Source organism: Triturus cristatus, chromosome 9 (genome assembly GCF_964204655.1).
Source record: "Triturus cristatus chromosome 9, aTriCri1.1, whole genome shotgun sequence".
NCBI classification, from domain to species: Eukaryota; Metazoa; Chordata; class Amphibia; order Caudata; family Salamandridae; genus Triturus; species Triturus cristatus.
Genome location: NC_140592.1, coordinates 1,055,143,281 through 1,055,168,613, shown reverse-complemented (window position 1 = coordinate 1,055,168,613; position 25,333 = coordinate 1,055,143,281). Strand labels below are relative to the sequence as shown.

Here is a 25,333-nt window from a genome sequence, read left to right as displayed (position 1 = left end):
AACCACTCATTCAATTGACAACACAGGAGGCAGCCACATCGACTGTTCTCCCTTGGACTCAGGAACATACACAGGCTTTTGAAAGCCTAAAGAAAGCCTTATGCCAAGCACCTGTTTTAGCAACACTATGTTACAATAAACAGTTTACACTCTTCGTTACAGAACGCGAAGGTACTGCCTTGTCAGTACTCACACAGGAACAAGCAGGAACACATAAACCATGTGCTTATTTTTCTAGTACATTAGATCCCGTAGCTCAGGCTTTGCCTGCGTGCCTGAAATCAGTGGCAGCAACAGCTTTAGCAATCAGACAAAGCGATGCCATAGTATTAGGACATCCATTAACAGTACAAGTACCACATGCAGTAGAGGTTCTCTTGAACCGCACACAAACACAACACTTGACTATAGCACGACTTACTGGTTACGAATTAACATTGTTTCAGCCACATATAGAAATCAGACGTTGTAGTACATTGAATCCTGCCACACTGTTACCTATAGATGGAACAGACCCACTAGCACATGATTGTATTGAAGTTATCACTATCACGACGAAACCCAGACAAGATTTGACAGACGTCCCATTGTCAGACCCAGACCTGACGTTGTATGTAGATGGTTCATGTATGAGAACAGGTACAGGAGAGCTAGTGGCCGCTTACGCAGTCACAACAGACACTGAAATCGTTGAAACAAATTGCATAAATACCTTGTCAGCTCAAGCAGCAGAGCTCATCGCTCTGACACAAGCCTGTATTCAAGCCGCAAATAAAAAAGTCAACATATACACTGATTCACGTTATGCATTCGGAGTTGTACATAACTTCGGCGTGCTGTGGCGAGAGAGAGGTTATTTAACTTCTCACGGTGCCCACATTCAGCACGGACCCCTCATTCATGCCTTATTAGATGCAATACATCTACCCACTGCAATATCAATTATGAAATGTAAAGCTCATACGAAAGTTACTGATATCATTTCTCAAGGCAATGATCTAGCTGACAAAACAGCTAAACAGACTGCTCAAACTCGAACATCCGACATGACAAAGACAATAGTCCCGACACCAACATATTGCATGACGGTTAAGGATCCCGCTCTTGACGTAATCGACATACAGACACATGCTACACCAGACGAAATAAAGAAATGGACTGAATTAGGAGGGATCCAAACGGATCAAGGATGGATAACGAAGGAAAAATCTGTATGGTTCCTTCCTGATTCAATGGTCCAAGTCGTTATTAACACTGTACATAGTCCAGCGCATCTAGGAGAAAAAGCTATGCTAGACAGCATCCAACACATTTGGTTCAACAAACATTTACGAGCAGCAGCTAAACAAAAAGTTCGTACCTGTATGATCTGTTGTCAGTTTAACCCGGGTAAAAGCATTCCCGTAGAACAGGGTGGATTTCAGCCTCCTGATCACCCTTTTGAAGTCCTCCAGATGGATTATATCCAGATGGAACGATGTCGAGGATTCAAATATGTTCTCGTAGTCGTCTGTGCTCTTTCCCGTTGGACAGAGGCATACCCGGTTTCAGATTACACTGCCCCGACTACTGCCAAACAGTTAGTTCGAGAATTCTTCCCACGGTACGGTTTACCACGTGCTGTCTACTCAGATAACGGCCAGCCGTTCTCATCCGAACTAATGAAACACGTTTCACTTTTGTTAGGCTATCAGTGGAAATTTCACTGTGTCCGACACCCCGAGGCAGCAGGTCTCGTGGAAAGACATAATCAGACCCTGAAAATTAGATTGTCCAAAATTTGTAGAGAGAAAGGTGTCGACTGGGTAGTAGCCTTACCCGTTGCACTCTTTTACATGAGAATGGTAGCACACTCTCGAACAGGGCTATCCCCTTATGAGGTGATCTTCGGTAGACCACCAAATATGTGGGGGACGCCTATACCACGCAAAATAACTGATATTGACTGTAATATGCTGACAGATTACTTGGCTTCCTTGATGTCTGCACTACAATCTTGTCGTTCACAGGTAGCTGCAGCCTTTCCCGACAACACCGAGGTGAAACCCCATGACGCAATTCCAGGGGATTTAGTTCTAGTGAGGAACTTTGATCGGAAGTCCCAGCTGGATCCTAGGTGGAAGTCGCCTCAACTCGTATTGTTAACGACGAGGACAGCCGTGAAGATCGAAGGTCGCAAAGGCTGGATACATTCAAGTCATATCAAGAAATTTCATGGACTACCGTCAGACGTAAACGACACACCTTGCGTGTCTTCCCCGATTGACTCAAAACTTCCTTTGGTTGAACTGAATAGCCATGAACAATACAAACTAAAACTTAGGTCTAACAAGTCAGGCAATTTGATTGTTTAAGTCCTCTCCAAGGTGAATCGGTCGAATTTGTCTCTGACATGTACTCCTTAGACCTGTGTAGAGAAAGAAACAGAAGGATAAAGCTGAAACGACATGCGTACTGTAAATCACTGCGTAGTCATTGCACAGTGACGTTATTAATTTTGTTTTTCTTAAGTCTTTTAATAATTACTGCAAGTATATTGTTGCACATATATTATCCTATTTCTAGACATGTTTATAATGTTACTGCTGAACATTCTTTTAGTGAATTACCTCCGCATGAGTTGTCTTATAGATTTGCGCTGCGCAATAACACGTTTATTAGTATGTTACATCATTCCCATCAGGTTAGCAATGCTACAAATTGTTGGATATGTGGTCGACTCCCTCCCTATCAGAACTATAAAGGAATACTACCTCTCTTTCCATACCCGTTCACACACAATGGATCCTGTGGAGCATGGTTTAGTTTAATTAATTCCCTAGATTCAAATTCTGCAGTTTATCAAGACAACTGGGTATGGGGAAATCTGAACTTAGGTTTACTTAAAGTCTGCTACCCTAACAAGGAGGGACTTCCCAAAAGAACAGGAACTGATCTAGAAAATGAAGTATATGGATTAGGTAATTTTACGCTTAATCTCATGATCCTGAATGTCGAATCCGAAGCTACTCCAATTTTGCCCGCCATGTCAGTATTTCCAGTTAAAGGTGAATTATGTGTAAGAAAGAATGGTTCCATACATATGGGCCATAGTAGATGCACCACTGTAATAGAATTTAGTGATCAAGGCAAGTCTACATTTAGAGCTTCCCGCCATTCCTACTTCATATGTGGTCAGACGGCATATATACGTCTGCCTCTAGATTGGGATGGTACCTGCTACATCGGATTCCTTTTGCCACCTGTTTTCCTAGCTCCTCCTGATTATCACAGAAACACTCATTTAGTACACAATAGAGAAAGGAGAGATCTCCCAATAGTCGATTACACTGAGACCGCATGGGAAAAATACACAGATTTCAATAAAGGTCTCTTTCCCTATATAGGTACAGTTACCAATAGTAAGTTGATACGTAGATTAACCAGAACCCTTGAAGCAGTAGTGAACGAAACTATTTCCGCCTTAGGCAATTTAACAGAAGAGCAGTCTGCTATGCGGATTGTTGTGCTTCAAAATCGTCTTGTCCTTGACGTCATCCTGGCCGATAGGGGCGGAGCTTGTAGGGTCATCGGATCAAGTTGTTGCATTTTCATACCAGAAAATTCGCCATCTGTATATAAAGCTATAACTCGCCTTCATAAGATTGTAAGCCAGATACACCAGAATCCAGGCACCTGGACTTGGTCCGGTTGGTTTTGGAGTGTATTATCTACCTTTGGATGGAAGGTCCTATCCTTCCTAGGTATTGGCTTTCTCATACTATTCAGTTGCTGTCTATGCCTACAATGTGGACCAGCGATTTGTGGTCTGTGTGCCACATCGTGTATTCCACCACCAAGATTTCATTCATCACGGAAGAAAAAAGAAGAACAAATGATGCTATATGAACAGATCGATGGATTGATGAAGATTGATATCTCTTGACGGGCAAGTAGGGGACAAGGAGGGAATGTGGAAATATGGATTTTTTATGATCAGTTATGTCCCCTATCTTGGACCCCAACGGTTTCATGTATAAATCACAAGTACATGTATGTTCCCTCCAGTTCCAGTTATGAAGACGCAAACACATGTGCGTCCACCGCCAACATGTCCTCTTTCAGATCCGCCATGAATGGGCCGGATATTCCATTCCTAAGTATGAAAGGCCACCGGCTTTATATGGTTCACTTATGCCATTTTACAGTCCAGGCAAGTAGGCCCTGATTCTGCCATCAAGCTTTTCCTGCCTTCTGCCGCTGAAAGCTCCAGTCCGAGCTCGCATCTGTATCCATGAACTTTGTCCTCATTCTCTGCGCAGCTAACGGTGCCTGACATCAGCCTGTTGCCTGCCAAAAAAACTGTATTTCACCTTCGAAATTATCTGCTCCGCTCCCTACCCAATGCATTCCTGTCTAGTAGTTTAAGTAAACATTTCTTCCAGCTACCGAGCAAAAGGCCCGGCTTCTCTGTCTCTATGCAAGTAATTCATAGCCCTGTTACTATGGAAGATTCCTGCCCTCGCATATTGTGTAGACACTTAGACGCTTGTACACGCACTCACAGTCAGTATAGTCAGTATAGAATAAGATTCTACTCTGAGAGACCTCTCTTTTGGATAACATAGTTCTTTAAACATAGGATGTTAGATATGATTTGGGATTAGGTTGACTTGACCCTCCAGACTTCTGTCGCCACATGTAGAGCTAAATGTCAAGTCCCCTTCACCCCCTAGTTGCACGTCAATCACACGTCATGCTGCTGCGCGCGCATTTCTGCCAAGTATTTCTGCTGACATTGCGAAATTCTTTCATGGAACCACCCTATTATGACATCATACTTGATGACGTTCTCTAGTTACACCCAGTTACACCCACCTTTGCTACGCATGTATGTTTTATCTTTACTATCAATTGTTACGCCTCCTCCATTTATTTCACTGTAATGCCTATTGTATAAAAATGATTACTTATCAATAAAGTACGGTCTTCACTTCCTGAACCTTCGTGGTGATGGAATATGGAGCTCATCAATTTAAATTGATTCTGGAATAAAGCCCGTTCCGAACCTCTAATACCACGGATTCTGCCTCTTATTTTACTGAGCTATTGTTATAGATTTTCCGCATCAAATTAAGTCCCGGTAATTAAATTGGCCAAGGGGGCCATCAAGTGCGTTCCTGGGCCAGAAGTAGGGAGTGGTTGTTATTCCCACTACTTTCTGGTCCCCAAGAAGGACAAAGGGGGTCTGCGTCCCATCTTGGACCTCAGGAACATCAACTGCTTCCTCCGGAAGGAGAAGTTCAAAATGCTGACTCTGGCTCAGGTCTTGGCTGCCCTTGACCCTGGAGACTGGATGGTAGCGTTGGACTTGCAGGACACATATTTTCACATCCCCGTCCTGCCGGCCCACCGGCGTTACCTGCGGTTCACGGTAGGCCGGGAGCATTTTCAGTTTGCCGTGCTCCCCTTCGTCCTTACCAGCGCCCCTCAGGTGTTCATGAAGTCGCACCGGAGTCCCTCTCAGAAGCTCCCCTTAATCGGAGCGGTTCTGGATTCGACGCTGTTTCAGGTTTATCCTCCCGAGCAGCGAGTCCGGGATATTCAGGCTATGATTCCGATTTTTCGGCCTCTATCCCGGGTTTCAGTCAGAATGACCCTCCGGCTCCTGGGCCTGATGGCCTCCTGCATCCTGCTGGTGCCACATGCCAGACGGGCTCTGCAGTGGGACCTGACGTTCCAGTGGGCGCAGCATCAGGGCAACCTGTCCGATCTTGTCCAGATCTCGGAGGACACTGCACGACAATTGCAGTGGCGGCTCACAAATCGTGATTGGGTCAACGGCAGATCCCTCTCTCTTCCCCAACCCGAGCACTCTTTGGTGACGAATGCGTCCCTCCTGGGATGGGGTGGCCACATGGGAGAGGTGGAGATCAGAGGCCTCTGGTGTCCGGCGGAGTCCTGACTCCATATCAACCTTTTGGAGCTTCGGGTGATCCGACTTGCACTGAAGGCATTCCTTCCCTCTGTCTGGGGAAGTGTGGTGTAGGTGTTCACGGACAACACCACCGCCATGTGGTATTGCAACAAGCAGGGCGGGGTGGGGTCCTGGACCGTATGTCAGGAGGCTCTGCGCCTCTGGACATGGCTGGAACATCAAGGCATCACCTTGGTGGTTCAACACCTGGCAGGTTCTCTGAACGCCAGGGCGGACCAACTCAGCTGCCGGTGCTTGATGGGTCATGTTAGAAAACCCCGGGCAACCGGGGTTAGCAGTCACCCGGTGTTTCCCAGCACACAAGGGGTAGCTTGGCTCGAGCGGTCGGGGGTCAGGCACCGTGTTAAGCGTACGTCACACCCTCACAATAACCATGCGTGCATCCTTTCCAAAAACGACACTACACCGTAAAAATTTATGAAAATATATCTGTGTTTATCTTGTTTTCTCTTAGTTGCAGGTTAAATAAATAATAACCCACTTACAGTACACAAAGCTTCTTCTGTAAAAAGGGTAGGTCAAATAAATAAGCTCAGATCATAAATAATCAATGAATAAATAGATGTGCATAAAATACATAGGCAAATAAATACTGTGAGGGAATAAATACGGTGAGACAATAAATACTGTGAGACAATAAATACTGTGAGACAATAAATAGGATAAATACAAAGAATACAATACTCTCAATAAATATAAGCCATCAGTACACTTTCAAATCAGGTCACATTTGTGAGGTACTATGGGTTGAGTTGGCCCAATCACAGCTTGTGGTTATGTGGATGGCCTGAGGGTGTCTCACCTAGCTTGGATAAGGCTGAGGCTAAAACTGAGGTAGATCAAGGGTAATCTAGGAATCTGGCTCTCCCAAACTACACAACCCCTCACACAGGTCACTGTATCAGTCTCAGTCCACCCCTGGCACTCCCAGGCTGGTCCTAACACCTCTCTAGCCCCTAGGATGGTCTCTTAGGGCTCCACAGGGCCTTAGGCGCCCTCTATTCCACTTACTGCCCTCTTTATGAACTTCCGACTCCACCGGAGTCGTGTCGACGCCGTGAGGCGGTTCCGGTTCGATGTCGCTAGCCGGCCTCGGCTCAATGTCAGTTCTTGTCGACGCCGTGAGGCGGTTCCGGATCGATGTCGGCGGACGGCCTCGGCTCGATGTCAGTTCCTGTCGACGCCGTGAGGTGGTTCCGGATCGATGTCGGCGGGCGGCCTCGGCTCGATGTCGCTGGGCAGCCTCGATTCGATGTCGGTCTCCGGCGTCACAGGGACTCGATCTCCCTACTTCCGGGTGTCTCCGGAGGGCGACCTCCACTCCCGACCTCCGGTGCTCTTCCTTTCAGGTTCCGGCGACTCCGGAGTGCGATCTCCACTCCCGACCTCCGGCACGATTCACCTCGGTCTCCGGCGACTCCGGAGGGCGGACTTCACTCCCCCGTCGACGCCGCACACTCGACCTCAGGTGACTTCCTCCTCGACCTCTGGTGTCTCCACGACCTCCGTCGGCGCCCTCTCTCGACCTCTGGCGGCTCCGGGTACGACGTCTGCTTTCCAGTCAGCGCCGCTTCTTCACCTCCGGCCCCAGGTCTCTAGGCTTCTCGGCGTCGGACTCCAGGAAGATACCAATAGACAGGTCAGGAACTTGCTGTTCTTTACTTCCAAGGCTTGTTCCGGCTGTTCAGGTCCTTGAGTTGGTTCTTCTTGACTTTATCCCACATAGGGCTCCAGGCTGGGCTCAGTCAGTAGGGACTAGTATCAAGGGTGGGTTTCTGGACCCCACTCCAGGCACAAGTGTCCACCCCTGCTGCCTCACTCCTTCCTCCTTCAGTGTTGTGCTGCTCTCCCTTCACCAGTCAGGTGCCAACTGCCAACTCCAACTGCCAACTCTGAGCTGGCTTCCCAACATTCTAAACCTGCCTCACACTGTCACAGGGTTCTAGAATGTTCTGGAAGGTACTAGTAGGTTCCAGTGATGTCACAGGTGACAATGGGTGGCCACCATTTTGTGTTTCAGGCCCTCAGACAGAAGTTCCAGGGGTAGGGAAAATGGCTCCCTGACCCTGCATCAACACTAAAAAGTCTGGTGGTTCCCAAAAAGGAAAAATACTAACAGGGTTTGAGGCAAAAGTGGGACAAAATAAATAATGATGAGGAGGGACCACCCAAAGGGCTGACAGGTCTAACACGCGTCCCCCCCAGCTGAAAGTGGGGAGAGCTACCCAACCCCTTGGGAGTTCTCATCACTAAGGCGGAAATACCTTGAGAGACCGTCTGCATTGGCGTGGTCCACTCCAGGCCGATGTTCCACCTGAAAGTCCATTCCCTGTAGGGAGATAGACCACCTTAGCAACTTGGGATTCTCCCCCTTCATCTGCATCAGCCAACGAAGGGGTCTGTGGTCGGTCTGAACTAGGAAGTGCGAGCCAAACAGGTATGGCCGCAGCTTCTTCAGAGCCCATACCACTGCAAAGGCTTCACGCTCTATTGCACTCCACTTCTGTTCCCTGGGAAGTAGTCTCCGGGATAGGAAGACCACGGGTTGATCCAGACCCTCTTCATTGAGTTGCGATAACACTGCCCCAATGCCATGTTCTGATGCATCCGTCTGGACAATGAACTCCTTGGAAAAGTCTGGGGCCCGTAGGACCGGGGCCTCGCACATGGCTTGCTTCAGTTTTACAAAGGCCTGCTGACAAGCCTCCTTCCAGACTACCCGTCGAGGTTGTTTCTTGGACGTAAGCTCCGTGAGGGGGGCCACAATGGTACCGTATCCCTTCACGAAGCGGCGGTAATATCCGGTGAGGCCCAGAAAAGCTCGGACCTCAGTCTGAGTCTTGGGGGGTTCCCAGGCCATGATGGCCCCGATCTTCGCCTGGAGGGGTTGCACCGCTCCCCTACCCACCAAGTGTGCAAGGTACACTACCGACCCCTGCCCGATCTGGCACTTGCTGGCCTTGATCGTTAAACCAGCTTGTCTCAGGGCCTGGAGAACAGCTTGCAGGTGACGCAAGTGATCCTCCCAGCTGTTACTGAAGACGGCTATGTCATCCAGATAAGCAGCAGAGAAACTCTCCATTCCAGTGAGGATCTGGTTCACCAGACGCTGAAACGTGGCAGGTGCGTTCTTGAGCCCAAAGGGCATCACACAGAACTGGTAGTGGCCTTTGGGCGTGGAGAAGGCTGACCTTTCCCTAGCTCCGTCAGTCAGAGAGATCTGCCAGTACCCAGAAGTAAGGTCAAAGGTACTTAGATATTGGGCAGCTCCCAGCCGGTCAATCAATTCATCCGCCCTTGGGATCGGATGAGCATCAGTCTTGGTTACTGAGTTCAGTCCCCGGTAGTCCACACAGAACCTCAGTTCCGGTTGGGCACCCGGTGGTGCGGCTTTTGGTACTAGCACCACCGGACTGGACCAGGGGCTGCTGGAAGGTTCGATCACTCCTAGCTCCAGCATCTTAGTGACTTCACTGTGAATGCTGGCCTTCACCTTGTCTGACATCCGGTAGATCTTGGACTTCACAGGTGGGCTGTCTCCTGTGTCCACATCATGGACGCACAGGTGAGTCCTACCCGGAACAAGGGAGAACAACGAAGAGTACTGTCCCAGGACCTGGCGGCAGTCCTCCTGCTGTTCAGGAGTTAGAGATGGGGAGAGAATCACTCCCTCCACCGACCCATCCTTCTCTTGAGACACAAACAAATCGCGGAGAGGCTCACTTTCCACGTCCTCTGCTCCGTCAGTCACCATCATCAAAATGACTTCGGGCCTCTCGTGGTGGGGTTTGAGGCGGTTGGCATGCAGCACCCGTAGGGGCTGACGAGGGGTCTTAAGGTCCACCAAGTAGGTAGCCTTACCCTTCTTCTCCAATACCTCAAAGGGTCCTGACCAGCGATCCTGGAGGGCGCTAAGCTCTCCTGGTTCGATCACCCACACCTTCTGGCCAGGCTCCAACTCCATTGGGTGAGCATTGTGGTCATACCACGCCTTCATCACTGCTTGGCTGGCTTCCAAGTTGTCAGAAGCTTGCTTCCACAACTTAGCCATTTGGCTCCGGAAGGCCAGCATGTAGCTCACCACGTCCTGGGGAAGCTTTCTGGGAGTTCTTTCCCATCCGTCTCTCACCAGGCTGAGAGGTCCACGCACAGGGTGCCCATACAGAAGCTCGGAGGGGCTGAAGCCCACTCCCTTCTGTGGCACTTCCCTGTAGGAAAACAATAGACAGGGTAGGAGGACGTCCCATTTCCTCCGCAGGCTTTCAGGCAGACTTCTAATCATGCCTTTCAAGGTTTTGTTAAACCTCTCCACCAGACCATTGGTCTGGGGGTGGTAAGGAGTTGTGAACCGGTAGGTCACTCCACACTCCTTCCACATGGCCCGCATGTATGCTGACATGAAGTTGGTCCCCCTGTCGGACACAACTTCCTTGGGAAAACCCACTCGGGTAAAGATTCCCATCAGGGCCCTAGCCACAACAGGTGCTGTAATGGTCCTTAGAGGTATAGCCTCTGGGTACCGTGTGGCATGATCCACCAGAACCAGGATAAACCTGTGACCAGCCGTAGTAGGCGGATCTAATGGACCCACAATGTCGATGCCCACCCTTTCAAAGGGGGTGCTAACGACAGGAAGTGGTTCCAGGGGAGCTTTCAGCTTCACCCCTGTTTTCCCACTGGCTTGGCAAGACACACATGTCCGGCAGTAGGTGTCGGACGACACTTTCATTTGAGGCCAATAAAAGTGTGGGACAAGACGGGCGAAAGTCTTGTCTTGCCCCAGGTGTCCTGCCAAGGGGATCTCGTGAGCCAATTCCAGTAGGAAGGCTCGGTAACGTTGAGGGACTACTAAGGCTCGTGACGCTCCATGTAGGGGTGCCTTGGGTTCACTGTAGAGGAGGCCATCCTCCCAGTAAAGGTTGTAGTTCCCCTCAACGTTCCCTGCTTCCTGGGCTTCGGCCTGTCGCCTCAGTCCCTCAAGGGTAGGGCACTCCCTCTGGCCCCTGCAGAATTCCTCCCTGGTCGGCCCTCCCTCCACGTGCCACTCGGCCGGGATGGGTAGGTCCTCCAGTTTGGTAACATCCCCCACCGCGGACTCCTGGTCCACCACCTCCGGTGGCCTATCCGTCACACGGGGCGCGGATGCCGAGGCAGGCTCCTCCTGTCCTCGGTTCTTCCCTTGGTCGGCAGCCGGCTGTGCTTTGTTCCAGGCTCCAGTCGAAACAAACTCCCTCTCCGGGTAGTCGCGGACCCTGTGCTAACACAGGCCCAGTCAGGTGTACCCAGCATCTCAGCATGAGTCCGGTATTCCACCTCCTTCCAAGCATTGTGCTCCATGTCATTCCCCAGTAGACAATCGACCGGCACGGCAGGGCTTACGGCAACTCGAAGTGAACCTGCAACCCCCTCCCATTCAAAGGGAACCTCGGCCACCGGATAGTGGCCGGTTCTGCCGTCAGCCATCGCGGCTGGGTGGAGTACATCGGGAATTACCTGCTCTGGAGACACCAGTTGGCTACGTACCATAGTCATACTGGCTCCTGTGTCTCTCAGAGCCTCCCCTCTTTGGCCGTTGATGGTGACCCACTGCCCATACTTTATGGTATTTGCGGGCACCTGGATCTTAGGAACCATCTCCCGTTCTCCCAGGGACACTAAAGTGACACCCGCCCACTCCCTTCCCTTAGTTAAGGGCATCTCCTCCCCGAGCACTACACTAGCTACTCCGGGGGCCTTTCCTTCAATGGGAGGGGGTGGTCTTTTCGGGCACTTCGCATCTCCCTTATAGTGTCCGACGCCACCGCACTCGAAGCAATGGACAACCCTTGGCTGCTGACTCTGGCCAGGATTAGGGTTTCTGGGTGGGTTAGCCCTAGGGGTGAATCCTGTTCCCTTTCCTTGGAAGTTATTTTGGGGGCCTTTAGAGAACTCCTTTTTCTTTTCCCCTCCCTCTTTCTTCTGGGGGCGCCCTGTCCGGCCTTTTGAGTATCCCCTCCAGTCCCCCTTGTGGACACCCGGGTACTAGCCCAAATGTCCGCCTCCTCAGCAAGCTTCCGGGGATTGGTCAGCTTGCTATCCACCAGGTGTTGACGCAGTTCAGGGAAACATTTTTCGAGCAGGTGTTCCTTCAACATTAAATCAAACAACCCCTCGTAGTCCCTCACTGCCCTGAATCCAACCCTCTAATGCCTTCTTTGCATAGTCCAGGAAATCCACCCAATTCTGTGTGCCCAGTTTGTGGCTACCCCGGAACTTCTGTCTGTACTTCTCGGGTGTTAGTCCAAACTTTCTTACGAGCGCCACTTTCATGGTGGGGTAGTGGGTCTGCTCATCCTGCTCTAGGGCCAATAATGCATCCCTACCAGCTGGAGGCATGTATTTGTACAATCCCCCTCCCCAGTACTTCTCTGGCACCCCATGGGCCCTTAAAGAGACCTCATGGGCCGCTAGCCACTTGGCAATATCATCCCCTGCACTATAGCTAGCTACTATGTCTTTTGGCAGATAGGGTTTGGGTTCCCTGGTGATTTCTTTGTCTTTGCTGCCACCATTAGGAACAGTGTGTGCCCCGACTTGTAGGATCTGGAGATCTATTTCCCTCAGCCTCAACTCGTGAGCCATCCTCTGTCCCTCCTTCTCTTTCTCCAGCTTTGCCAACTCCCATGTGAGCTGTCTTTTCTCCCTCCGGTCCGTTAACTCTGCTTCAGATAAGCCACCGCTAGAGACAGTGCTGCCCTTCCTGGAAAGTGTTCTGGGCCCCGCTAACAGGTTCCCCACCTCAGGTTGGTACAACCCAGCCCCCTCGCTATCAGGCTCTCCATCCCTGTCCTCCTGCTCAGCCTTACTTTCCCGTCGTGCCTCCCCCCAAGCTCTCAAGCTGGTCTGGAGTTCACCCTTCTTGGCACCTTGGGGACAATACACCCCCTCTCTCTGACAAAACTCTCTGAGTTGGGCCACAGTGTAAGTTTCCACATCTTCCAACACAAACTCCATTTTGCCCACTCAGAATAGAAGACAGGTGTTTACAGAAGCTATGCAGGGGGGTACCTTTTGTAATACCTCCTCCCACCACCAGAGTAAATTTGAAAAAAACAAAACTCAAAATTAGGAAGTCCGCTTTGAGAAAACTCCCGGTGTGGGCCTATGGACTACCCACAGTTATTGTCGAGTGGACGCAAGCACAGCTCTATCCCACCGCTGAACACCAATTATGTTAGAAAACCCCGGGCAACCGGGGTTAGCAGTCACCCGGTGTTTCCCAGCACACAAGGGGTAGCTTGGCTCGAGCGGTCGGGGGTCAGGCACCGTGTTAAGCGTACGTCACACCCTCACAATAACCATGCGTGCATCCGTTCCAAAAACGACACTACACCGTAAAAATTTATGAAAATATATCTGTGTTTATCTTGTTTTCTCTTAGTTGCAGGTTAAATAAATAATAACCCACTTACAGTACACAAAGCTTCTTCTGTAAAAAGGGTAGGTCAAATAAATAAGCTCAGATCATAAATAATCAATGAATAAATAGATGTGCATAAAATACATAGGCAAATAAATACTGTGAGGGAATAAATACGGTGAGACAATAAATACTGTGAGACAATAAATACTGTGAGACAATAAATAGGATAAATACAAAGAATACAATACTCTCAATAAATATAAGCCATCAGTACACTTTCAAATCAGGTCACATTTGTGAGGTACTATGGGTTGAGTTGGCCCAATCACAGCTTGTGGTTATGTGGATGGCCTGAGGGTGTCTCACCTAGCTTGGATAAGGCTGAGGCTAAAACTGAGGTAGATCAAGGGTAATCTAGGAATCTGGCTCTCCCAAACTACACAACCCCTCACACAGGTCACTGTATCAGTCTCAGTCCACCCCTGGCACTCCCAGGCTGGTCCTAACACCTCTCTAGCCCCTAGGATGGTCTCTTAGGGCTCCACAGGGCCTTAGGCGCCCTCTATTCCACTTACTGCCCTCTTTATGAACTTCCGACTCCACCGGAGTCGTGTCGACGCCGTGAGGCGGTTCCGGTTCGATGTCGCTAGCCGGCCTCGGCTCGATGTCAGTTCTTGTCGACGCCGTGAGGCGGTTCCGGATCGATGTCGGCGGACGGCCTCGGCTCGATGTCAGTTCCTGTCGACGCCGTGAGGTGGTTCCGGATCGATGTCGGCGGGCGGCCTCGGCTCGATGTCGCTGGGCAGCCTCGATTCGATGTCGGTCTCCGGCGTCACAGGGACTCGATCTCCCTACTTCCGGGTGTCTCCGGAGTGCGACCTCCACTCCCGACCTCCGGTGCTCTTCCCTTCAGGTTCCGGCGACTCCGGAGTGCGATCTCCACTCCCGACCTCCGGTGCTCCTTTCCTCAGGTTCCGGCGACTCCGGAGTGCGATCTCCACTCCCGACCTCCGGCACGATTCACCTCGGTCTCCGGCGACTCCGGAGGGCGGACTTCACCCCCCCGTCGACGCCGCACACTCGACCTCAGGTGACTTCCTCCTCGACCTCTGGTGTCTCCACGACCTCCGTCGGCACCCTCTCTCGACCTCTGGCGGCTCCGGGTACGACGTCTGCTTTCCAGTCAGCGCCGCTTCTTCACCTCCGGCCCCAGGTCTCTAGGCTTCTCGGCGTCGGACTCCAGAAAGATACCAATAGACAGGTCAGGAACTTGCTGTTCTTTACTTCCAAGGCCTGTTCCGGCTGTTCAGGTCCTTGAGTTGGTTCTTCTTGACTTTATCCCACACAGGGCTCCAGGCTGGGCTCAGTCAGTAGGGACTAGTATCAAGGGTGGGTTTCTGGACCCCACTCCAGGCACAAGTTTCCACCCCTGCTGCCTCACTCCTTCCTCCTTCAGTGTTGTGCTGCTCTCCCTTCACCAGTCAGGTGCCAACTGCCAACTCCAACTGCCAACTCTGAGCTGGCTTCCCAACATTCTAAACCTGCCTCACACTGTCACAGGGTTCTAGAATGTTCTGGAAGGTACTAGTAGGTTCCAGTGATGTCACAGATGACAATGGGTGGCCACCATTTTGTGTTTCAGGCCCTCAGACAGAAGTTCCAGGGGTAGGGAAAATGGCTCCCTGACCCTGCATCAACACTAAAAAGTCTGGTGGTTCCCAAAAAGGAAAAATACTAACAGGGTTTGAGGCAAAAGTGGGACAAAATAAATAATGATGAGGAGGGACCACCCAAAGGGCTGACAGGTCTAACAGGTCACGAATGGCATCTGAACTCGGACGTGGTGCAAGGTCTCTTTCAGCAGTGGGGAGAGCCTTGGTTAGATCTATTCGCCACCGAAGAGAAAGCGCAATGTCATCAGTTCTGCACGTTGGAATTTCCAAGGCGGCACTCGCTCGTCGCGAGTGGAGTTGCGGTCTATTGTACGCCTTTCCGCCTATACCACTTCTGCCCAGAGCGTTGAAGAAGATTCGGTGCAACCGGGCCCAAGTCATCCTTGTGATCCGGATTGGGCACGAAGATACTGGTATCCCGAGCTACTCAGCATGGCGATCGATCCCCCGATCCAACTGCCTCTTCGGGAGGATCTTCTGTCGCAGCAGCAGGGGACGGTCCTCCACCCAAACCTGTCCAGCCTCCACCTCCATGCGTGGAGATTGAGCGGCGACAGTTGACAGCTTTCGATCTTCCTCCCGAAGTCTGTGATGTCATTCTGGCAGCCAGGCGTACCTCCACTAAAACGGTATACGCCTGCAGGTGGAATAAGTTTGTGGCATGGTGCACAGCTAAGGCTGTGGATCCCCTTTCTGCCCCTCTTTCCGAACTCCTTCTGTTCCTTCTTTCTTTGGCCCAGCAGGGCTCTACTCTGGGCACTATCAAAGGTTATCTTTCGCCCATCTACGTCTTTTTACGGCTTCCAGATCAGCCTCCTCTTTTTAAGTCCCCGGTTGTTAACCGTTTCCTAAAGGGCATTACGCACACGTTTCCTCCCGTGCCATTCATAATGCCTCAATGGGACTTAAACCTTGTCTTAACATATCTGGTGTGCGCTCCCTTCGAGCACCTTCATACCTGTCCTTTGCGTCTTCTCACTCTCAAGACGGCTTTCCTGGTAGCTATCACCTCTGCTAGAAAGGTGAATGAGCTCCAGGCTCTTTCTTCCAAACCTCCTTTCCTTTTTGGTCATCCGGACAAGGTGGTTTTAAGGACCCGTCCTTCTTTTTTGCCAAAGGTTGTCACGCCCTTCCACATCGGGAGACCATCACTTTGCCCACCTTCTTTCCGCCTCCGCCTCCTTCGAAACAGGAAGAGAGGCTCCACCGCCTGGACCCAAAACGTGCGCTCTCGCTCTACCTGCAGCGCACACGACAGTTCCGGGTGGATAACTATGTGGGCGCCAAAAGAGGTCAGGCTGTGCACAAGCGGACCATCTCTCGGGTCGTTCTCTGCATCAAGGCCTGTTACTCGTTGGCTAGGAAGGAGCCTCCTGTGGGGCTGCGTGCCCATTCTACCAGGGTGACGGCAGCCACTACTGCCTTGGGACGCGGCGTCCCCTTGCAGGACATTTGTCAGGCAGCTACCTGGGCCTCGCTGCACACGTTTACCAAGCATTACTGCCTTGACAGTCAGGCCCGGAGAGACGGCTTCTTTGGCCGTTTTGTTCTTTGTGACTTTCTGGTGTAATCAATTCACGGACCCACCACCGGGGTTGGTATTGATGGGGTATCTATTCTAAGGTAAGGAATCTCTCACTAACGTGTCTCTTTCAGATGCACAAGTTACTACTTGTGTAACGACATATCTGTAAGAGGCATTAGTTGGTGATAGATTCCTTACCGCCCCACCCATCCTCCCCGTTCTGGGAACTGATTTCTACGGTTCAGGTCATACCTTTCAGGGCCCTAGTTTCTTGGCACCAGTGGTCAGTTTCTTGCATGGTTCTGCGTTCCTGGCGCGGAAAGTCGTGTACAGAACTGACGTCGGCGCACATTGGTGGCGCCTAAATAGTCTCTGCGACATCGTCTCGGCGCTTACGACACCAGCGACGGACGCGGAGCAGCACAACTCCATCTTCTGATGCACAGGGTACTGCTAGCAAAACATTCCAGATCCAGTCTGAGGCAGGGGGATACTCTAAGGTAAGGAATCTATCACTAACTAATGTCTCTTACAGATATATTGTTACACAAGTAGTAACTTGTGCTTCAAGGGTATGCAGATGAACTTCAAATTCTGGCTAATTTGAGTGATCCTACTCAGTATCAGTGGCCTATAACTGACTGTATATGAATTAAAGGTCTGGGTGACAATTAATTATCCCTAAATTCTGCAGGCATATATTATCTTAACTGGCTAGGTTTACTCATCCCTACATGCTTTTATATGGCTTGCATCCTTGGATGTCACTCCTTGTGTAGGACTGTGAGATAGGAATTTGAGGGGCCATAATTGATTCTAATCTTCATTTTGACATCAGCTCCTTGCAGCAATGAAAACTGCTAATTTTTATCTTGATAACCTCTTGAAAATGGCCTCTTGTCTGGCCTCAATGTCAGTAATGCAGTCGATTCAAGTCATTGTTTATTCAAGATTGTTCTCTTATGCTGTGGTATATGTGAACCTTTGTGAATTGAGTAAAGCAATTCATGAGTTTTGTGCCCGCGCAACACACCAGGACCCTTCGCTCCCCCACAAAAGCTAAGTTAATGATCTCTAAATGACAATGTGTGGCCAATTCACACATATGGAACCAACCTCCATCTGCCATATGACATTTGACGATTCTTCAGAGTTTCAAAATGTATTTGGTAAAGTATATTTTGAAAGCTTTAGAATGTCATATCAAGTAATTCTTTATCTTTTTGGTAAATATATTATATTGTTTTTATGTATGTATTATTTATGGATCATTTTTTACTATTTGTATTCTGGAGCCTTGAAGCTCCACACTTTATGGCATTGTTGCTTGGTAACAAATAAAATAGATACCTACCTCCTCTTCATCCATAAATCTTGACATCTCGTAAAGCTGACATGTTTCTTTGAACTCATGTTAGTAAAATGTTGGCAGCTCTTGTCACCAAGTAGTATAACTAAGACAGGCCCTGCGTTTGCTATCTGCCAAGCACTAAACCGTGGTTGTGGGCGTTTTTGTCAACTCAAGACAGTACTGCAACTGCCTTACTGGTCACATGAACGATCACATGTATGATTTGAATCATGTGATCTGATATTGACTTCTAGCCACAGATTCCTTACCTTTAAATTTCCCAGGTGTCAGACTGGATCCGGAAGATTTTTCAAGCATTACGCCTGCACACCGGTAGGTGGCATTGATCAGCTCTGCGTCCGTCGTCTGGACCGGAGTGACATTGTGGTACCTATATAGGCACCAACCAGGCGTGCTGACATTTCTTTTCTTTCCTTGCCAGCCAGCTCTGATCTGGAAAAGTGCTATCCCTCTCGTATTTTGACAGGAATTTTGTGACATTTTGTTGACTGTGTTTTTTGAGGTTTTCTCCTGGTGTGTCGAGAATGTTATCACTTGGGACAGGTTTTAGGCCACACAGAGCAGGTCACCGCGCAGTGTCGGTGACAGAGCCGCACCTTCTCTGTCTGTGGTGCCTGGAATGCAACCATGACACTAAGTCGTGCTCTGATTGCCGGGCCACAGACCGAAGGCTTTGAGGTAGCAGTCCCTGAAGCTGCTACCGCCCCATCATGCGACTCTGCGAAAGTCAATGTCTCGGTCGAGAGGAAGGTCCTGGGATCGTTCATGTAGTCTGAAGTCCTCTTCATCTTATTCACAATCATCTTGACATTCAGGTAAGAGGCAAGAGAAGAAGAGTAAGAAGTCGAATCGCTCTTCGACTGCTCCTAGTCCGTTGGCCGACGTGATGAAGGAGCATCAGCATCCGAGGCCTGGTTCTTTGGAGCCTGTGCCTGGGCCGTCTCCGCGCCTCCCCAAATATCCGGGAGCCAGAGCGATCCCCACCCAACTTAAAGAGTTTTATGAGGCTCTACATCTCATATTTGGGGGATCGACCCTGTCGAGGACCCTTAGGGCTCTGTGGTGTTGGGGGGTGGGGGGGAGGTTGGGGGGCATCTGGTTCAGCACCAGCAGCTCCCCATGGATCCAATATTGGATCCAGATCGGCGCCAGTCATCCCACTTCGAACTTTCCTGTCCCTGGTTCTGATGCTCCCTGCACCCAAAGGTGGCACCAGCCCCATTATCAGCCCTGAATCTGACCTGGAGCCGGAGGGGTGTAGCCCGTCTCCTACGCCAGTAGGACCTTTAAGTCCTAGATCGTATCCTGAGCCCTATTCCTACTGGCTAGGCCTCAGAGAGGAGTGGTCGTGGTTGCTTGACCCTCTACAATACCAGCTAAATTAGCCCCAAATGGGCTGGTGTGAGGAACTGGGTGATGCCAGTAGACTGGATACCTCTCCAGATCTGGGCATGCTTACTAACGGAGGAGGGAGCTTCTTATGCTATGGTGGTGCAGAGAGCGGCTGAGGTCCTTGACCTCCAGCTGCCCTCGGTGGCTGTCAAGACTAATCACTTGACTGAGGTGCTTCAACCAAAAGTTTCCTCCTAAGAACACCTACTTCCATTCAATGAGGCCCTCACCGATGTCCTTCTAGGAATTTGGTCCAAACCCAGCACAGGGGCTCCCGTGAATAGGACGGCTGCCTGTTGCCACTGCCCGGCTCCTGGGGACCCAAACATCCTCACCCTACTCCGGAGAGCTTGGTGATCCAACCTTCCACATCCCACGGCGCATTCCCTACTGCACCCCTGGACAGGGAATCCAAGTCGCTGGACTGCTTGTGAAAGAAAAAAAATTTTTCCGCCAGCCTGCCTTTGGATCTGTGAACACCACATGTCCATTGGCCCACTATTCCTACACGCTGTGGAATACGGTGCCGCAGGTCCCGCAGGAGAAAAAACAACAACAGATGCCAATACTGATGGTCTATTCCTAATAAAATTAAAAAACGGCGCAAAAGCTACAAGTCGAAGTACTCCGTCACTATTAAGTAGTATTTATTCTTAGAACCACATTTTAGTTCACTTTTTTTCTTTTTGCAATACAATACTTTTTGTACAAAACACCACAAAAATCTTTACAGAGAAAAAGAATTTAAAAAAGAATTTTAAACAAATCACACAATGACCAGCCCACAATTTGGCTTGTCTGACGACTCACATTCATACCTAATCATCCATACAACATTCCCCATCCACCAGCAACTTTCATCATACACACAATCACATTCCACCTCCTTGGTTGTCAAAATATATCTATTCTTCAAATTGATAAACCAAGGACCAAAAACCAAACCAAGAGAAACTTTAAATCCAACTTGGTTGTGCATAACAAGAAATCACAGTATGTTTATTCGGTCAAATACTATTTGGAAATGCACAACTCGACTAGCATTTTTTTAGAAGTACAATTGTTTGGTACACAACAGAAGGTCTTCACGTTTTGAACCATCTTCTCTCTGGGGTTCTCTTCAGGACCAAAGCAACAATTCAAAACGTGACCACTGAATGACGTTCGAATTTTCACTAGAACGTAGAATTAGAGGTCATCAAATGTCGTGGTGTTATAATAAATAGAGCTTCTTATTTACTTTGAGCTCATACACACGGTACCGTGCAGGAGGAAGTTTTGTTGCTGTACTCTCTCGTCGTCCGTGACTAGCATATCACGGCCCAGCCATATTTGCTCTAGTAACTTAGATATTGGTTTGTTGAACCTAATGATAGTACAGATATTCCGTGTACACTTGACTCGGTGAAGATATCTTTAATATGGAATTATGATATAGAGATTATCATTTCTCTTACATCTTCCTGCATCCACAAAGTAATTTCTGATCCTCCTCCAGGGATGGTAGTGCTTGGGTATCTATTGAAAGGTAAGGTATCTGTGGTTAGAAGTCTCTATCAGATGAACAAGTTACTTACCTTCGGTAACTCCTTATCTGGTAGAGACTATATCTAGCTGCAGATTCCTTACCGACTCACCCATCCTCCCCACTCTGCGGACAGATTTCTAAGGTCAGGACTGACCCCTTTCAGAGTCCTAGTTTGGACACACCAGTGTCAGTGCACTTCATGGCTCCGCGCTTCTGGTGTGAAAAAGATAACTGACGTCATCTCACCTGGGTAGCGCCTATATAGGTACTGCGACACCGGCGATGGACACGGAGCTGATCGATGTCACCTACTGGCGTGCAGGGGTACTGCTCAAAAAACTTCTAGATCCAGTCTGACGTCTGGGAAATTCAAAGGTAAGAAATATGTGGCTAGATCTAGTCTACCAGATAAGGCGTTACCAAAGGTAAGTAACTTGTTAATTAGCTTGACCGCCGATCTGGGCAGCAGAGCCACATCTCTAAGGCTTGTAGATCTCCCAACTGGCTCCCTGTCAAGGCATAAATCCAGTTCAAATTAAGCTGCTTTTTTATATAAATTTATCAACTGCCTTGCCCCTAAACATTTGTCTAACTCGAACTTATAATGCCCTGTTTGAGAACAAAGGAGCAAAGACAAAAAGCTGCTCTGCATTCCTATGGTCTGCCTCAAATCAAAAGGCGGTAAAACCATTTTGGTGTTAGATCTCTTACTTTGGAACTTTTTACCCAAGAACTTACAATATGTGCCGAGTTTGTCCATCTTAGAAATGCTCAGAAAGTCCTTTTATTCCACTGGGTATTTCCCTGGTGCGCTGGAGCCCTTGAATGCCGGTTTTAAAAGTCTAGGACCGCTCCTAGTGTCTCTGCCCCTTTTCCCAAGCTTTGAGAGGGAGTGGAAATATAGAGAGAAAGCAATCAGAGAGGGAGAGGAGAGGAGAGGAGAGAGAATGGATTAATGGAAAGAGTTACGAGGAGGCAAAGGAACCATGGCTGATTTGAATTTTTTTACCAGGGCCGCTTTTGGTTTCCCCAGTCTTAGCATTAGAAGGCCTTAAAAGCGTACACGTTTTAAGGTAACATTTATAATACTAATACTAAGACCCTGGGTAGGGAACACTACACTAATGTTCTTAATCAGTCAGTCACCCAGTCGTTGTTCACCTCAACTGCATGGATGTGAGCCAAAGTCAGCAGATGAAATGAGAGTTATAGCCACTCCTTTACCCTCTCTTGCTCAGTCAAGGAGGACATTGTCTACTGCACCTTAAATGAGCTCGACCTCATGCAAGTGTTCCTGCAATGCTGACTGGTCGAAAGATGATATGGATGAAGGCAGCTCGTTTCCCCTCGCAGTGTGGCGCTCGCCATGCCTGTCATGTACTGCTGAAGGATCTAGTCAGTGGGAGTTTCAACAGGTTAATAACATTGAATGAATGGACTATCAGAGGAGTCTGATAACCTTTCCCTGATCCTCAGGCTGTAGATCCAAACACCTCGGGTGTCCCTGCTTTTACATGGGGAGTACAGTGTTCGTGCACCTGACAACAATGTCAGTACAGTCCTGGTACACCAGCAGTTTTTGTTCAGCTGTTCCTTTGCCCAGGTTAAGTGCAAAGTCTTAGTGAAATAAAGGGTAAGAGTTGAACTCATAGAAAGACACATCATCATGCTGATGAGTCCTGAGCTTGAATTTGAGGGGTGGCGGAGCAGGCTGTCTGCTCATGATCCAAATCTGTCTCACCCAGTGAATCAGATGTGTCAGGCGTGTAATCATGGAGTCCATCAGAGAAGGACGGAATCTCTGAAACAATGGAATTGTGAGGATACACACTGATAAGTACTATATTGCCATACGAAGTCTCGGGAGGCATGTTCTTTAACGTTCACTGCATGTCATCTGTTGCAATCAACTGGTGACATGACGCACATGGTTCAAAAATTAGAATGTTGAGGCATAAACTACCGTACTTGAAAGAAGAGGGGGTAGAAGGTGAGAAGAAGAAAATGGAGAAATGATGGAGTCTGTGCGTCACCAAGGATTTGAGCGTGAGAAGTAGGTGTTTAACAAATGGAACTGATGAGAGCACACACAGGAACAGACAACGTGATGTATGTGAGATACACTTGTGTATATGGTACTAGATGCTCAGTGCTCTGTTGAACAGCTATAGAATACGTTTCCGGTGCCAGTACTCAAAGGTTGAGACTGCACAGAGAGCCTAGCCGGAGGATTACTTCTTTATTAACTCATCTCTTTTCATGCACAAAGTAGTGGTCAAAAGATGAGCCCTTAAAAATACTGTAGGGCTGCTCTGTACTAATGAAGGTTTTTTACTGAATGAAGAATTCTAGCAAGATGATGCTTAGTCGCTTAAGGGTGAAGTGCAGTCTTCTAGACATTGACATATAGTGTTTTCATATGATAGAGATCCTTTAAATAATTATTCTGCGGGTGAGATTTCCCGTTTCTTGTAACACATACCTAAAATTAGGAGAAAGTTTACATTCACGAAATTCCAAGACTACACAAGTCCACTCTCGATAGCACCAAGGCCAAGGTTGAATTGATGTGCAGCATTTTCCGTGAAAGAGATACCAAAGGGGTTATCCAGCCAGGCAGCATGTACATCTATTTATATTCACTCAGTGATCTATATATACAATGAATGGTATAACCGGTTTTCCCTCTGTTAGTAATGTGTACTACATTTATGCAAAAGAAATGACAATTCCACTGATTTATACACAGTGATAATAATGTATTTGTCTATTGCATTTGAATATATCTGGTCAGCTGCTGTGTGGAGAGAGGAGCATTTGTGTGAATGTTTGGTTTGTTCTGCCGTAGAGATGAACTGCTTCTGTGGCTGATAATGCTGGACACCTCCCTTTCCTACTTCCACTGCCCTTTGACACCGGACACACAGTCCACTAATTTATCTTCGAAAAAGACATTTGCAGTGCTCCACATTTCAAAATAGCGCCGATTATTTTACCAAAGGTCTTGCCTTTCAATTTAAAAAGTTGCATTAAATTGTTCACTCTTTTTTGTATCATCGTTTGTTTTAATGTATTGCTTTGTGATTTGGTTCCAGCCCGTTTTACTCGATAGCAGCAGTATTCTTCCAGATCGAATTCTTTTAATGGACACGTTCTTCCAAATTCTGATATACCATGGAGAGGTAAGCAATTCATAACATGTATTTATGTGCTAATCTGTTTTTTAGCATGCCATCGTGTGACTTTAGTCCCTTTGTGGCTCTTGTGAAGTAGCATATTGAAAATTGTAATTTTTACTCTACACCTTCTTGGATTGTATGAATCTTGACTGCCAGGGCAACATAATATTATGTGGGTGTTCAGATCCAGAAATAAACAGAGGTCCATTTAAACTCGTGAGCCATGTCCAGGGGTGTAGTCCTTGTGATATCTTGGTGACAAGGAAAAGTCTTTTTGAAGAGGTTTGCTTTTAATTTTTTTCATTAGGGCAGACAGATTTGGTTGGGACTTTATATATTTGTGCAGTCCATTCCACAGGTTTGATCCTGTCACCTTGATCGTCTGACCACCATGTGACTTGCGGTTGAACCTAACCTATGAGATCAAGTGAAGCACCGTTCGTGCGGTTGAACATAACCTATGAGATCAAGTTAAGCACTGTTATGTTTTAATGGTTACACTTGGTGTATAGTTCATGAAAATAAGTATTTGGGTACATGGCACTGCCGAGCCTTAAAGACTGTGCATAAGAGTTTAACAATACGACAATATGGGCGTGGCTAGCAGCCGCGGAAGATGGCCGCAGGCTGAGTGAGCTGCGCTAGCCGAGCGTGAAACAGTCCCTTACATCCGTCAAAATCCTGTCATGGTGGGCCCGTTCTGAGCCGTAAACGGTTGGGGAAGCGTTGGAGCCCGAATTCCACCGTGCTCCGGGCACGGATCGGCAGAGGTGGAGCCGTACACCAAGCGACTGAGGGAAGCGAGAGCGGACAAGATGGCAGCCCGCTGGAGCCCGGAGGAGTAATCGCTGCTGCGAATTCGGCATGGAGGAGTGGGACAGGCAACTGCTTGCGCTCTGCAACAGGACACGGTGCCGAGGTGGCGGCGCCCAGCACCGACGACACCGAGAGAGGCGGTGAGAGCGTGGCGGACCAAGCAGGAGGTGCAGCGAGCTGAGAGGAACTTAGGCTGCTCCCCTGGGGGCAGCGAGACAGCGAGCGAGAGAAGCAGCGTTCCGTGGGCCTTGCCCAGCAATTAATGACGGCCGACAGGTGGGGAGAGGGTCCACACAGCAAGCCATCAGCAGCGAAATGCCCCGGAGGCAATAAGGTGGAGAGCCCCACCCCCCCCACAGACTGGTGCTGGGAGCGCGGCCCCCGGGGCTGAGAGAACCCGGTCCTCGTGGGAGCGTTGAGGCCGGTGTGGTGCTGGTCAGATTGTGGAGAGCCCCTGGCCCAATACGAA

The 25,333-nt window shown here is 49.0% G+C and overlaps 1 protein-coding gene across 1 annotated transcript in view; it reads left to right on the top strand.

Moving 5' to 3' along the window:
* The window catches only part of SEC23A (SEC23 homolog A, COPII component), a 989,636-nt gene that overhangs the window by 831,503 nt on the left and 132,800 nt on the right, over positions 1 to 25,333 (top strand). The window contains exon 17 of the mRNA XM_085626924.1: positions 23,965 to 24,051. Within this exon, the coding sequence (XP_085483050.1) occupies positions 23,965 to 24,051 (87 nt within the window). The remainder of the gene's footprint in view (positions 1 to 23,964; positions 24,052 to 25,333) is intronic.